We start from the raw sequence: 14,679 nt of genomic DNA on the forward strand, positions 1-14,679 counted from the left end.
CTTATAGAACTAGTCTCCTTCCCAGAGGGAAGTCCAATTGAGTCCAAAGGGACTCAATTTTCTGTTTACAAAAAAAAAAAAAAAATCCCCTTACTTCCACAATTCATGTCTGACCAATTCCAAGAGCTTCCCCCCAAACTTGATACGAAAATACTGAAGTCATTATTGGAGAAATTGAGCAAGAACATGTAGGAGGCCTTCTCTGCCAGGGCTTTGCGGGAAGGTGACAGAGTTCCTTTTGGCAGGATGCCTGCCCTGCTGCCAGGGCCCCTCACTCAGAGCAACAAATAAACCCTGGCATTAAGAATGAGCAGCCACCTGTATGATAATCTTGGGAACAACCTGTGGCTGCCTTGGGCCTGACTGCCTGTGGATTACAGACCAAGGAAAGGTCCCCCCCCCCCCCCCCCCCCCCCCCCCCCCCCGACTGCCTCCAACAGGCACGGGCTCAGACTCCTCCTGATGTGAGGAATGCAAACCCACCCACTCAAACTCCCAGTATATGCTGAAACACAGGCTGGTGGCCACATTTCCAATTATCTGGGCAAGATACCTGAGACTCTGAGCTGCTTCCTGGAAGGGACAATTCAGTGTGAACTGGTTTATAGTTTAGCCCTCCAGCCCCTATGGTACACACACTGTACTCCTACAAACACCCTCAGCCCTGGACAGTGCTAGTTCACTTAGGTTTTGGGAACCTACAGGGGCAGGAAGCAGGGTAGGAAGGCCCCAGGGCAGGGATCTACACAAAGGAGGAACTTAACATAATAGCAACAATTTACTAAGAGTTTACCTTCATTAATGTAAACCCTTGTTTATATTGTCTCATGTAGCCTTCCAAAACAAACCTGACTTAGGTACCATTTATCTTCCCCATTTAACAGACCAGAAACCAGAGGTTAAAGAGCAAGTCACTCGTCCAAATGCTCAGGAAAAGTTAACCCACACTCAGAGGAGAGTATTTCTATGGGAAGACAACGTATGTGAGCTGGATGTGAACTGGGAGGGCAACTTCCTTCCCCACTGGAGGCCTCAACATCAGTTTCCTAAACTGGAGTGGGTTACTCTGAGCTGCCTCTTGGTCCTTACCAGACTTGGCAGGGCGAAGGCTGCTCCATGCCCGAAGCAAACTCAAACTCCAAAACTTCTTGAGGCACGGGCCAGAGCAGGGAAGTCTCCAAGGCCTTCTCTGCTTCTGGGAACAGAGGGGCCTGCAGCTTCCTTGTACCACCCCCGCCCCAGCCTTCCACGTAAATCCAAAAAAATCTCGCCTCCCACCCTCTCCCTACATCCAGCCTGGAACCTCTGTTTGGGACTAGGGACTCCGATCCGGAACTGGGGGGCTGAATATCCTGGAAGAGGGCATGGGCGAACGTCCAGGGGACCCTGTCGGGGAAATTCGGGAAAGTCCCCGAGTCCTTACCGAGCAGCGGGGACTCCTCAGGGCATGCGAGCAGCGACAGCACTGTGGTAGAGGGCACTGGGGCCGAAGTCAAGTTGCTTGCGGGGCCGGGGCCGGGGTGAGAGTCCGCGTCTGGGCTGGAGTCGCGACCCGAGCGCAGCTCGGAGGAAGCGTCCAAAAGCGGCAGCGGCGGGGCCCCTCGGGGTCGAAGCTCCGCGGAAGGCTGCTCGATGGCGGCGGCGCCGTTTGAGCCTCCCTGCAGCGGTGTAGGGACTCCCACCAGCTGAGGCAGGCGGTTCAAGTCGCGGCCGGCCAGGTAGTAGACGAGGGTGACGCCAAGATGCAGCGCGCAGACCGCCACGAGCAGGCGGCAGGCCCGCTGCAGGGACGCGCCCGGCATCGCCGCGCTGCCGCCCAGGAGCGGCTCCCGAAACCTCATCTTCCCGCCGCCGCTTTAAGAGGCGGGTGGGCTACCGCGGGGGGGAGGGGGGCGGCCCGCCCGCGGGCCGCCGGCCAGGCGCTGCCCGACCACGGCTCTTGGGGGAGGGGCTGGAGGGGAGGCAGGGGAGCGCGGCTCCGGGTGGCAGGCGGCGGAACGCCGAGACTCCGACCAGCGCGGCCGCCCAGCGACTAGAAGTGTGCCCGAGGCGCGGGCGGGGGCGGGGGCGGGGGCGGGGGCGGGGGCGGGGCCGTCGGTTGGAGCGGGGTTTTCGGGACTGGAACGGGGGGGCGGGGCCTCTGGGGCGGAGCCGCGGTGCGCGGGCGGGGACTCGGGAGGCGGGGCGCTGCAGGGGGCGGGGCCGTCTCCAAGCGCGGCTGGCTGCCCCGCGGCGCGGCGCTGAGCGGTCGGGTTCCCACACCGCCCTCCTCCCGAGCCCTTGCCCTGTGGCTTCGGTTGCTACCCAGCCGCGCCGCCGCCTCCTCCTCCTCTTACTCACCCCTCCTCCTCCTCCTGGCTGCCCTCCAGAGGCGCCACCACTTCCTCCGGTGCTGAAGGGCTGGGGTACGGGCCTGGGCCTACACGCGGTGGCGCAGAGAGACGCTGGTTGCTGATTTGATGGGTGGGGGGACGCGGCGGCGTTCCGGCCCGGGGCTCGGTAGGCCTGGTGGGTTCGGAAGAGGGACGGAAAAGAGTTGTCCAAGAAACGGGCTTCGACGCCGGGCGGGAGGTGGAACAGCTGAGGAGGGATTCTCTGGGACGTTCGGTACCCCTCCCTTGGCGGGGCTAGGCCCTTCTACCAATGTAAGGGCCCAGCAAGGAGTCGCGCCTCACCCTCGCCCCGTGGAGACAGTGCACAAGTCTCCGCTTGTCTGGCTAACTCACCTGCAGCCCAGCCTAGGGCAGAGGCCCACCCAGCTTGGTTTTGGGTGTGTGGAGTGCCTCCTCTACGTGCATCCTGCCCCGAGAGGATGTGTGCTTTGAGTAGGAGAGTGGCAAGAAGCCTCAGTAACTCCCATGCTGGCAAACAGATCAGCCAGCTTTGTTTATATAGTCTGTGTGAACCCAGACACAATCCCATGAAGTAGGAATTGCCCCCATTTTACAGATAAAGAGTTAAAGGCTTGGATGTGAGGGCTATCTGGCTGCGACATCTGTCACCCCATTGATCGCCAGGGTTGATTCGGCTGATCTGGCTGGCTAGGAGGGTGTCCCCTTCCTCCCTCTCTGCTCCAGGTGCATCCCCCCGGAAGCTGTGGTCTTGGTCGAAAAGGACAACCTTCCCACTACCTTCCCGGATAGAGGATCGGCCTTCCATCAAGGGTATAGGAGTAGCTGCGCTCCTCTCCAAACAAGCTCTGGAGGTCCATTTGTAGGAGAATGTAGGGTGGTCAAGCTTCCAAAACTCCAGATACATTCAAATGAGGCACAGCACGTGGCAGTCTGTCTTTATTAAAAAAAAAAAAAAAAAAATTAAATTGCTCAGGATTAGGCCTTGGCTCGGAGAAAAAAAAAAAGTTAAAGGCTCAAGAAGGCTAAAAACTTGCTTAAGGGGACGTCCGGGTGGGTCAGTCGGTTAAGCATCTGACTTGATTTCAGCTCAGATCATGATCCCACGGTTTGTGAGATCCAACCCTGCTTCCTGGCTCTGCTGACAGCACAAAGCCTACTTGGGATTCTCTCTCTGGCCCTCCCCTGTGTGCATTCTCTCTCTCAAAATAAATAAACTTAAAAAAAACTTGCCTAAGATCCCACAGCTGGTGAGAGACAGAGTCAGAATTCTGTCTTCAAAACCGTTATACACCACACATTTAACCCTTGTTGATTTGCAGGTAAGGGCTGGAGGCTATCGGGGTGATAGGCCTAGGCACTGAAGTTGTGTGGTTCAAATTTGACTCAGAGGCCACTCCTCAGGCACACCTGATGCCTGAGTGAGCAGGGACACCTGACCCCTGAGAAAGACCCATGAGAGTGCTATTATTTATGTGGATGGAGAGGGTGACAGCTCTGGCAGCCAACTCTAAAGTGGAGGGAATGATAGCAAGAGCTAGCATAGATTGAGAGTTTACTATATGCCAGTCAAACACAAGCCTAACTGCTTTATATGCATTGTCTCAATCCTAACAACACTTTGAAGTAGGTACTTGTTCCTGTCTCCATTTCACAGCTGAGAAAACTGAGGCTCAGGAGTTCACTCTTGGTTGTGATTATACAGGATACTTTCTTCACTTGCCTTTCTGGACACCAGGCTTTCCTGATCTTCCTCACTTCACTGGTCACTCCTCTGTCTCCCTTGTGGGCTTCTCCTCCTCTTCCCCCATTGTTGAAGGCCCCAGGCCACTATCTATGATGCTCTTTTCTGTCAGTACTGAATCCCTAGGAGTGATTTATAACATCTGTATGCTAATAACCACAAAATTTCTGTCTTCCCCAGCTGTTGAAAGCCTCAGAACATGGCACATGATACTCTTTTCTGTCTACACACTCCCTAGGAGTAATTTATAATAATTGTTTGCTGATGACTGCAACATTTCTATCTCCAGCCTAGATCTTCAGACTGATTTTCAAGTGCCTCAAACCAGTATCTCAAACTCAATACATCCTGCCCTCAATAACCTACTTCTTATACTCCACTCTCATTCTTATCTACCTCAGGGAATGGCACCATTGCTCATCCAGTTCCTCAAGCCCAAAACCTAAAATGTATCCTTGATGTGCCTCTCTTATGCTCAAACGCCATTTCCAATCCCTTGGCAAGTTTTGTCAGTGCTACCTTTAAATCATCAGAATTAACCACTTATTAATTCTGTTGCAACTATCTTGGACCAAGCCACCATCATGTTGGCCTGGGTTATATGGTAGCCTCCTAATTGGTCACCCTGCTTTCACCTTCTCCGTGCCCCCCTCCACAGTCTGTTCTCCAAACAGCATTTAGGAAGATCTTGGTAAGCATCAATCAGGTCATGCCATTTTTCAGAATGAAATCCAAATATGTAGGAGCCCTATCTAATTGGTTCCTAGCTCTCCTCCCCACCCACATCTATCACTCCCTTCCTGCTCTACCTGCTTTAACCACACTAACCTAATTGCTGTTCTCTTATTTTGCTTATTTCTTCCTGCCTCAGGGCCTTTATACTTTCTATTCACTTAGTCTTAAATAGTCTTCCCCCATATTTCATTTCAGATTTCTCAAATGTCACCTTAAGAAAGAGGTCTTTTTAGACTACCCTATAATAGTTCCAAATATACTTATCCTGCATGATTTTTTTCAGAGCATGTATCACTACCCAGCACTATATATTTATTTATTGTTGTCTGTCTCCCTTATTAGACGATGGGCTCCATGAATGCAGGAACTTTTCATTTGCTACTGTATCCTCAGCTCCTGGAACTGAATTGGCACTTAGTTGACACTTAGTAAATATTTGTTAACATACCTAATAAATGAGGGGTACCTAAGTGGCTCAGTCAGTTAAGCATCCGACTCTTGATTTCAGCTCAGGTCATGATCTCACGGTTCATGAGTTCAAACCCTGTGTTCGGGCTCCACGCTGACAGCGCAGAGCCTGCTTGGGATTGTCTGTCTCCCTGTCTCTCTGCCCCTCCCCGGCATGTGCACGCGTGCTCTCTCTCGCTCTCTCTCTCTCAAAAATAATTAATTTTAAAAAACTGTTAAATGAATGCTTATGATCATCTTGATTATGTGGGAAGGGGAGAAGAACTATTGTTAAGTTATTTTATTTGTTTGTTTGTTGCTAAATTATTTGAAACACGTAAGTTAAGAGCTGTTCACCAGGGAGCTGCTGAAGGTGAAGCTGACCCCAACAGCCTATGCCTAGAGGAAAATGCCTGACCAATGAGTGAGGAGGGTTATAACAGACCCCATCTGAAAAATGAGAAGGGAAAATGAAGATATGTCTTCCTTGTGTCCAGATGACGGGCAGGAGACAGGACTGAGGGGAGGTTAGGGGGTCACAGAACTATCCCAGGACCCTCTCTGTGGCCAGGAAGCAAGGAAACTGCTAACTGTCTATTCCTTGGGAGCATGCAGAGCCCACAAGGTTCCCACCAGCTTTATCAGCACCCCCACCCCCATCTAGAGGTGCCTAGAATGGGTAAATTTTTTGCTTCAGAAAGGTCCAGAGACCAGAAACCTTCAGAACAATATTGTCCGGCTGTCCAAACATGAACTGGTATTGCAGACAGACCCAAGACAACTTTCTCCAGCCCTTTCCACTTTCACCTTTGTCAGGTTGAAAACTAATCCCATCAGAGGAGATACCGGAAGAGGAAGTTGCAGTGCTGACTGGCCAAAAACTGGAATCTGGGTTTTGTAGTTTGCCTGTTGGATGTTGATCTGCCCAGAATTACCCACCTCCCCACTTCTCCCCGCAGGCTGCCTTCACCTGGTTAGTGGCATTTCCTGTACCCTTTCACAGCACCCTTATCTGCACCTGTCAGTTTACATTTCTCTTTTACCTTAGTAGATCAGAAGGACATAGAATAGTGCCTGGCACACAGTAGACAGTTGTTTCAGTTATCTAGATCTGCATAAGATATTGCCCCAAAACTTAGTGTCTTCAAACTAACCATTTCTGTCTCACAGTTGTTCTGCTTCACATGGTGTCATCTGGGGCACTGGCAGAGTCAAAAGTCCCCAAATTATTTCACTCACACTGGCAGTTTGTGTAGGCTAGAGGCTGACTGAGAATGATCGTGGGTCAGGGGCCTTGGCTCTTCTCCATTTGGACCTCTCCATAAAGGCCTCTCACATTGCTGCTCGGGTTTCCTCACAAAGTGAAAGGTACATTCTAAGAAGGAGCATTTCAAGACAAGGTAAGAAGATGTAGACCCCTTAAGGCCCAGCCTTAAGCATCACTTCTGTGGATATTTTATGTAAAACAACTTACTGAGCAGTCCAGATTGAAGGGGAGTAGATGTCTCCTCTTCTGGGTGGGTGGACAAGTAAAGAATCGGCAGCCATCTTTTTTTTTTTTTTTTTAATGTTTTATTTATTTTTGAGAAAGAGAGAGATACAGAGCTCGAGCAGGGGAGGGGCAGAGAGTGGGAGACACAGAATCCGAAGCAGGCTCCAGGCTCTGAACTGTCAACACAGAGCCCAATGTAGGGCTCAAACTCACGGACCACGAGACCATGACCGGAGCCAAAGCCAGACGCTTAACCCAATTAGGCACCCCGGCAGCTACCTATTTTTTAATCCACTGTAGTTTTCCCAGTGGCCACAAATTATTTAGGAAAAATTTGAGCATGAAAATAAATATTGATAGAAACAGTTCACAGCCAATTGAACAAAATAAGAAACCATGTGTTCATACTGAATAAAGAAATGAACATTTGATGAGTAACAAGATATTTACATAATTTCAAAGTACCTCCTCCACAATATGCTTACAATTTCAATGGAAAACATTAGAAAAATCCAAATTTTAAAACATTCTTGAAAATAACTATCTTGACCTCTTAAAAAAATGTCAAGTTCATGATAGTAAATGAAAAACTGGGGAACTTTTCCCCCACTGAAGGAGACTAAAGAGACATGATGACCAAATGCAACACTGTGATTCTGAAGTGGATCCTTCTGCTATAAAATATTTTGGGGATGACCAGTGAAACTTGAATGCAGACTAAGGATAAGGATAGTATTGCATCGATGTTAATTTCCTAATTTTGATGGTTGCATTGTGGTTATGTTCGAAATATGCATATAATATTTATGGGGTGGGGTGCCTGGGTGGCTAAATCCGTTAAGCGTCTGACTTTGGCTCAGGTCATGATCATAGTTCATGAGTTTGAGCCATACACTGGGCTCTCTGCTGTCAGCTCAGAGCCCACTTTGGATCCTCTGGCTCCCTCTCTCCCTCCTCTTTCTCTGCCTCGCACTCTCTCTCTCTCTCTCTCTCAAAAATAAATAAACATTAAAAAAAAATTATAAAAACGAAAGAGAGAAAGAAGGAAATAGGGGCACCTGGATGGCTCATCGGTTAAATGTCCAACTCTTCATTTTTTTTCCAACTCTTAATTTCAGCTCAAGTTATGATCTCACGATTTGTAAAATAGAGCCCTGTGTCAGCCTCTACAGGTTCTGCGGGCTCAGTGTGGAGTCTGCTTGGGATTCTCTCTCTCCCTCTCTCTCTGCCCCTCCCCCACTTGTTCTCTCTCTCTCTCTCTCTCTCTCTCTCCCCCCCCCCAAATAAATAAATAAACATAAGAAACAAAGAAACAAAGAAAGGAAGGAAGGAAGGAGGAAGGAAGGAAGGAAGGAAGGAAGGAAGGAAGGAAGGAAGGAAGGAAGAATAGGCATTGGTCCTTAGGAAATCTGAGATCCAATCATGCATGTCACCAATTCCCCCTTCTCCAGAGTCAGGGAATGTGATACCTATCATTTCCACTGTTCTTCATACTTTGCGGTTGATTTCCTTCCCTGTCCTGATCATTTTTTGACCAGGTCCAGTCTGCCTATTTCCTTCATAAAAGACTAGCGCTCAGGACTGGTTGTGGCGTTCTAGCTGGGGTCCAAGTGACAGAACAGAGAAGGATAATCAGTTGCCTTCATAGTTCCAAGTATCAGATTTTCATCGATGCCTTCTAACACAACATTCACTTTTTGATGTCCATGTTAAACTAAGAGACAGGGCTGAAGACAGAATCCTAGAAGACTGGAAACACCCTACAAGTTGACTTGGATCCTTTAAATACAGTCACTGTGCCAACCAGGGTTTTTGACTGCAAAACAGTAATTATACCACTGCTCTGCCATGGCCACCGCTGCCAGCAAATACTCAGCACCACCACTTCAAGACTGCTCAAGCTGCTGCTGCTATTGCCATGAACACTTCCCACACTATCCTTGCCTCTTAGCATCATCCCCTAAGAAGTCAAAGTCCTTGGTCCAATTCACACACTTGAGTCCTAGCTGCCAGGAAGTGAAAAGGAGAATCTTCTTTCTGCTTCCATGGTGGAAGCCAGGGAACTACAACCCTCCAATATTATATTATTATTAGAAAATTATTCCAGGGCGCCTGGGTGGCTCAGTCAGTTAAGCATCTGGCTTCGGCTCAGGTCATGGTATATGGTATATGGGTTCAAGTCCAGCATCGGGCTCTCTGCTATCAGCCAAGAGCCCACTTGGGATCCTCTGTCTCCCTCTCTCTCTCTGCCCTCTCCCATTTGTGCATGCTCGCGCTCTCTCTCCCTCTCTCAGCAATAAGTAAACATTTTAGAAAATATTAAAAAAAGAAAATTATTCCAAAATAAGGGATTGTACGCTGAGTGGACAAATAAAATGACAAAGATTCACTCCAGTCATTCAGCAGGTTACTCTTCCTCTTGATGGTACTATTTCAACCCATTTTTCTCATTTTACCTACAAGAATATCATGGCAGAGATTGTTAAAGTCCCTGCTGAAGATCCGATTTGCCAACAGACAGTCAGTTACAGCTCTGTGATCTATCACTTCAGGGACCCGTCATAAAAGGAAATTTGATTGTCCTTGCCTTGACTTGTTCTGGGAGATCTCTACTTCCCTTATATCTTTAAAAACCAATTTTGGGGGCGCCTGGGTGGCTCAGTTGATTAAGCATCCAACTTCAGCTCAGGTCATGATCTCATGGTTTGTGAGTTCCAGCCCCGCGTCGGGCTCTGTGCTGACAGCTCAGTGCCTATAGCCTGCTTCGGATTCTGTGTCTTGTCTCACTGCCCCTCCCCCACTTGTGCTCTGTTTCTGTCTCTCAAAAATAAATGTAAAAAAAAAATTTTTTGGGGCGCCTGGGTGGCTCAGTCGGTTAAGCGGCTGACTTTGGCTCAGGTCATGATCTCGCGGTTTGTGAGTTCGAGCCCCGCGTCGGGCTCTGTGCTGACAGCTCAGAGCCTGGAGCCTGCTTCACATTCTGTGTCTCCCTCGCTCTCTCTGCCCCTTCCCTGCTCATGCTGTGTCTCTCTCTGTCTCAAAAATAAATAAACATTTAAAAAAAAAAAAAAAATTTTTTTAATTAAAAAAATCAATTTTTGGGTAAAAGTATAGTTTGCAGAATCAACTTGTTCTCTTTGTAATGGACAGGTGTTAATTTTGTTTACTCTTTATTCACTCATCCTTATGGTAAGAGGAGGTCCATTCTTACTGTGTGGTTGGGGTAGCCTAACCTCAAAACTCAGATACCATATAATTAATTGGGATAGGGCTCCTCGGTGGACTCATATTGGCCAATCAGAGCACTGTTTACTTCTGGCCACAGTAATTGGCTCAACAATTGACACATGATCCAAGGAGGCCAAGAAGCAAAGAACCCATCTTCCCTCAGGACTTCTAATTGAGAAATATGGAGAAACACTGAGAAAAAAATCTCTTCCGTTCCTCTGGGGTGACCAGCTTGGAGTTGCCAAGGGTATTATATTAGTTTTCTAAGATTCTATAACAAATTGCCAAACGTTCAGTGGCTTAAAACCAAAGAGCTTCATTCTCTCACAGCTATGGAAGCTAGAAATCTGAAATTAGGAGGCTAGTAGAGCCATCCTCCTTCTGAAATCTCTAGGAAAGAATCTTTCCTTGCCTCTTCTTGCTCCCGGTGGCTCCCAGCAACCACAGTGTTCATTGGCTTTTAGCTGCATCACTCCAATCTGCCTCCATGTTCACATGGCCTTCTCTGTGTGTATGTTTCTCTCCTGTCAGTGTGTCCTCTCCTCTTCTTACTAGGACACCAACCACTGGAAATAGGGCCCACTCTAATCCAGTATGACCTCATCTTGACTTAACTAATTGCATCTGCAAAGACCTATTTCCAAACAAGATTTATTCTGAGGGGAGACATGAATTTCAAGGGTTCCCTATTTAACCCCCTACAGCTGTCAAGTGGAAAGAGCCTGCCTGAGAATTAAGCCAACATGGAGTCATGGGGTATGTGTCCTAGTATGGCCGTATCTGGCCCTGTACTGATCAATTATATGAATTGGCGAATCTTCCCTTCTTTGCCTTAAGTCATCTTGAAGTGACAGAAAGAAACTGACTACCACCCCTACTTTTGTAAAATTAGAAAGTCATTTGCACATGACCCATGTTCCAAACTTCTCCCATCCTCCAAAAATCTCTGACAGGGATTGTGCAATCCCACTTGGAGGTGGAATGGATTTACCTCATGTACTTCATTTGGCCAGGAAACAAATTTATGTTGAGCAGCTAGACGATTTCTTATAATGCATCCCACCATTATTCCTTGCTTTTAATTTTTATTATGGAAAATTTCAAAAATACACAAAAGTGGGGAGAATAGTATAATGAGCCTCAATGTTTCTATCACCCCATGTTTGCTTCATCTACACCTCCAACTTCCCTCCACCTCCTGCAGGATTACTTCAAAACTCAGATACTATATAAGTAATTTATCCTCTTCAACCACTATTCTAAGTTTTAAATCCCCTCATTACTGTATTCGAAGACTTTTGTGCCTTGCAAGACTAAACAAGGCACTTTGGACATAGCGTCCACCAGAGTCTGCTGAATGGAGTCCCTGCCCTCAGAATTTCCAATCTATTAGGAGAGATAAGACAAGAAGCCCCTCCAGTACTTATCAAACGTTAGTGTAAACCATCTGGGGAGATGTTAAAATGCAGAAGCTACTCAAATATTTGTGAGGGGGTGGGAAATATGTGGGAGGGGGTGGGGAATTCTGCAGTTCTAATAAAGACCACAATGCTGCTGGTCTGTCAAAGGAGAAAAGACAGGGTACTGTATAAGGTAGAGGTGACAGGTCACCAGGCTTAAGAACTGTCTTTTGAATAGTTTACCACAGTTACTCAAACTAATTTTTACAATATTTCAGAGTGAGAAGAACACTGAACCAAGCACTGAGGGATCCAGAGAGGAAATTTTATAAACTCTGGGAAGGGAAGGCACAGTTACCTGTCAGTTTCAGAAATCTATAGGATAGTTAGAGTGTGAAAGTGGCTAGCCAGCTCATGGTGACTCTTTTTTCAAAAAACTTTACCCTCCTGGGACTGGTCCTCCATATCCATTTTTGTACTGCTTGAACCCACCCACCAGCCACAGTTGATTGGACCAAGGGTGAGCATCTGACCCAAGCTGGGTCAATCAGAGGGTCTCTCCTGAGAATTTGGATTTGAGATTCAGGACAGTCAGTCAGACCCTAGATATGGCTGGAATTGAAATTATGTAAATATTCCACCTTCTGCCAATATACAGAGAAGCAAAGAAAACTGAGAGAATGAAACTGACCATAAAGAGGACCTAGAAATGAAGAGAGCACTACCTACCTTCCTTAGGCTTCTTGCCTGTTCTCATCCCTCCTGAGGCCTAATAGCATTTCTGTGCCCCAGAACCCAATCTCCCTATATTGAAATCTTCCAGATATTGCATGAGTGAGTTTTAGATCTCTGCAACCAAAGAGACTGACAAATAGACAAGGTCATATAACAAGTGAGGACAAAGCCAGAGAGGGAGAAGGGTTAAGAGCTGCTGGGTTTAGGAATGCAGGTCAGTGTGGGTTTACCAGACAACTGGGCAGATGAGAGGTCATTTCTGGCCAAAACGAAGTCTCAGGAACCAGAAAAGAAACTTCCTCCCTGCAGGCAGTAGGCTGGGCCCTGCCTCTGGCTTCCTTTGAGGCCACCAGGTTCATGTTGCCTGCCTGCCTGTCTGCTACTTCTCACCTGGGAATTTGCCCCAGCCTTCCTGATTGTGTTAGGATGGGCCCTACCAGAAGGCACCTTGTTTCCACTAAGCTCTAAGAGCTGTGGCGTTCCTGCTCTAGAGCCACCTGACAGTATCGTCTGCTCCTCCCAGGGATCTGGGGAGAGCTGCTGCCAGTTGGTTGTTATTCTGCCCGTCTTCCTCATCAGCAGGCCACTCTGTGAGTCTCCAGCCTGTGAGGTATGAGGAGTTTAGTCCACAGGTGGGCCCTGAAGTCTGTGGCAATGATCCAAGCCCAGCCCTTTTGTTGCAGTTGGATGGTCAACTTATTCCCGTTGGCCCAGGATTGTCCCATGTCCCAGGACCCCTCTCAGTTCTGGAAAAACTGGGAGAGTCCTCAATGGAAACCTGCCTTAGCATTGTCTTTGGAAGGGCTCATCCCAGGTCTGGTGACTCCAGACCTCCAAACCCCAGCCTCCTCAGTGTCCCCACACAACTGGAATTTCTAAACTGCTTTCTGAAACCATTGCATCTTACACCTGTTGACCACACTGCAAATTAAAAGCACAGATACTCAAGCCTCCCATTCACTAATTGGCTGATCTTGGGTTAGTTATCTAAACTCTCAGTGCCTCACTGAAAAGTGGTACCAATAATACTACGCCTGCCTCATTGTGTTGTTGTGAGAAAAGTGAGAATAGTGCCTGACTGTATGAAAGCTGACAATTATTGTCATGCCCCTACCCTGATCTAGTCATTGCCTCCTCCCACTAAGGAGACCCTCACTCCCGGACACGCTTCACAGTCCCAGTGGCATGGCACAGACCCAGGCATAATGGGACGACCCAGGCTGCCTACAGAGGTGTCACCTAGTCCTCCTCTCCCTGGGCTCTGAGATTAAGCCTTGGAGCAGGGCCCGGTTTCTCTCATTTCCAGGCACAGTCCCTAAAGGGGAATGCTCATGGGGCCCATTAGAAGGACCTAACAGGGGCGCCTGGGTGGCTCAGTCGGTTGAATGTCCGACTTCGGCTCAGGTCACAATCTCGCGGTCCGTGAGTTCGAGCCCCGCGTCGGGCTCTGTGCTGACTGCTCAGAGCCTGGAGCCTGTTTCACATTCTGTGTCTCCCTCTCTCTCTGACCCTCCCCTATTTATGCTCGGTCTCTCTCTGTCTCAAAAATAAATAAACGTTAAAAAAAAAAAAAAAAAAGAAGGACCTAACAGAAAGAGATCAGCAAAGGACTTCAATGGCTTGGCCAGCCCTCTTGTGTGGACAGAGGATCCCCCTGTCTCTGGTCCCCTGCCATTGTGGCCAGTCTAGTCCCTCAACCTGCTTTCTCAGCAGCCATGCTCTCACACCTGTCAGAAATGAGAAGTCCAGAAATAAGAGATTCTGGGCCAGGAGGGACACCTCCTAAAAACTCTGCAAACAGCTACAGAATGCCTTGAGGGCATTGTGTGTGTGTGTACGGTGGGAGAAGTATAGGAAGTCCTTGCAGCCAGCTATTATCACATGACCATTGACTACTAAAGGTGAGGTCTGTCTGCCCACAAAGGTACCTGACCCATGTTGATTTCTTCCCCCTGTTCACCATGGGAAGTGTGTGCACCAACACAGGCTTTGTATGTCACAATGAAAGCAAATGCCAAAGCCCTGGTGCCGGGTTTCAGCCCCTCTAAGAGAAAACCCCAGGAGTACATGGAGGTCTTACCACCTCCTCTTGGGCCAGCCACACCAGCCCAGCTCTCAAAGGCTTCTTGTGACTGTCCTTTCTCTCATCTTTCCTCACTGTGATAAATGTCCTGGGATTAGCCCTTCTGTGTTTATTGGATGAGCAATTTGTGTCTGTCTGAAAAGCTACATCTGAATAACATTTGGCACGAGCTGAAGAAATGTGAGCCTCTGTGTTCCCCTCCAGCCAGCTCTCTGGAGCCAGCCCGTCTCCTGCCAACAGGGTTAGACAGCTCTGCTGCTGGGTCAGCAGCCTAAACATGTTTGTAGGTGGGGAGAGGGGGTTGGCAGGAGGGTGAGGAAGGTGCCTGCGGTGAGACCAGAAACCCAGAAGGACAGAGGAGTAGAGCAGCTTTAGAAAATCCACCAAGTGTTCTGGAGGCCCTGTAATAATTTGGAGACATCACAGATGTGATGCCCATGGTGATCACCCAGGTCTGGGGACAG

The 14,679-nt window shown here is 48.5% G+C and overlaps 1 protein-coding gene and 1 long non-coding RNA gene across 9 annotated transcripts in view; both read right to left on the reverse strand.

Moving 5' to 3' along the window:
- Positions 1–2,024, reverse strand: part of B4GALT1 (beta-1,4-galactosyltransferase 1) — a 69,646-nt gene extending 67,622 nt beyond the window's left edge. For 5 of the 6 annotated variants that reach the window (XR_006196123.1, XR_006196120.1, XR_006196122.1 and 2 more), the window contains exon 1: positions 1,424–2,022. Coding sequence is in view for 2 of the 6 variants with exons in the window: in XM_042913963.1 (XP_042769897.1) it covers positions 1,424–1,841 (418 nt within the window). In the remaining 4 variants the exon portion in view is untranslated. Of the gene's footprint in view, positions 1–1,423 lie in introns of all 6 variants that reach the window. The other variant, XM_042913965.1, reaches the window with a different exon arrangement.
- Positions 2,025–2,426: 402 nt separating this feature from the next.
- Positions 2,427–14,679, reverse strand: part of LOC122204892 — a 50,629-nt gene continuing 38,376 nt past the window's right edge. For all 3 annotated transcript variants that reach the window (XR_006195827.1, XR_006195825.1, XR_006195826.1), the window contains 2 exons: positions 3,132–3,288; positions 2,427–2,505 (listed from right to left, as the gene is read on the reverse strand). This is a non-coding gene — a long non-coding RNA (uncharacterized LOC122204892). The remainder of the gene's footprint in view (positions 2,506–3,131; positions 3,289–14,679) is intronic.

The sequence above is a fragment of the Panthera leo genome, chromosome D4 (assembly GCF_018350215.1).
Source record: "Panthera leo isolate Ple1 chromosome D4, P.leo_Ple1_pat1.1, whole genome shotgun sequence".
Lineage (NCBI taxonomy): Eukaryota > Metazoa > Chordata > Mammalia > Carnivora > Felidae > Panthera > Panthera leo.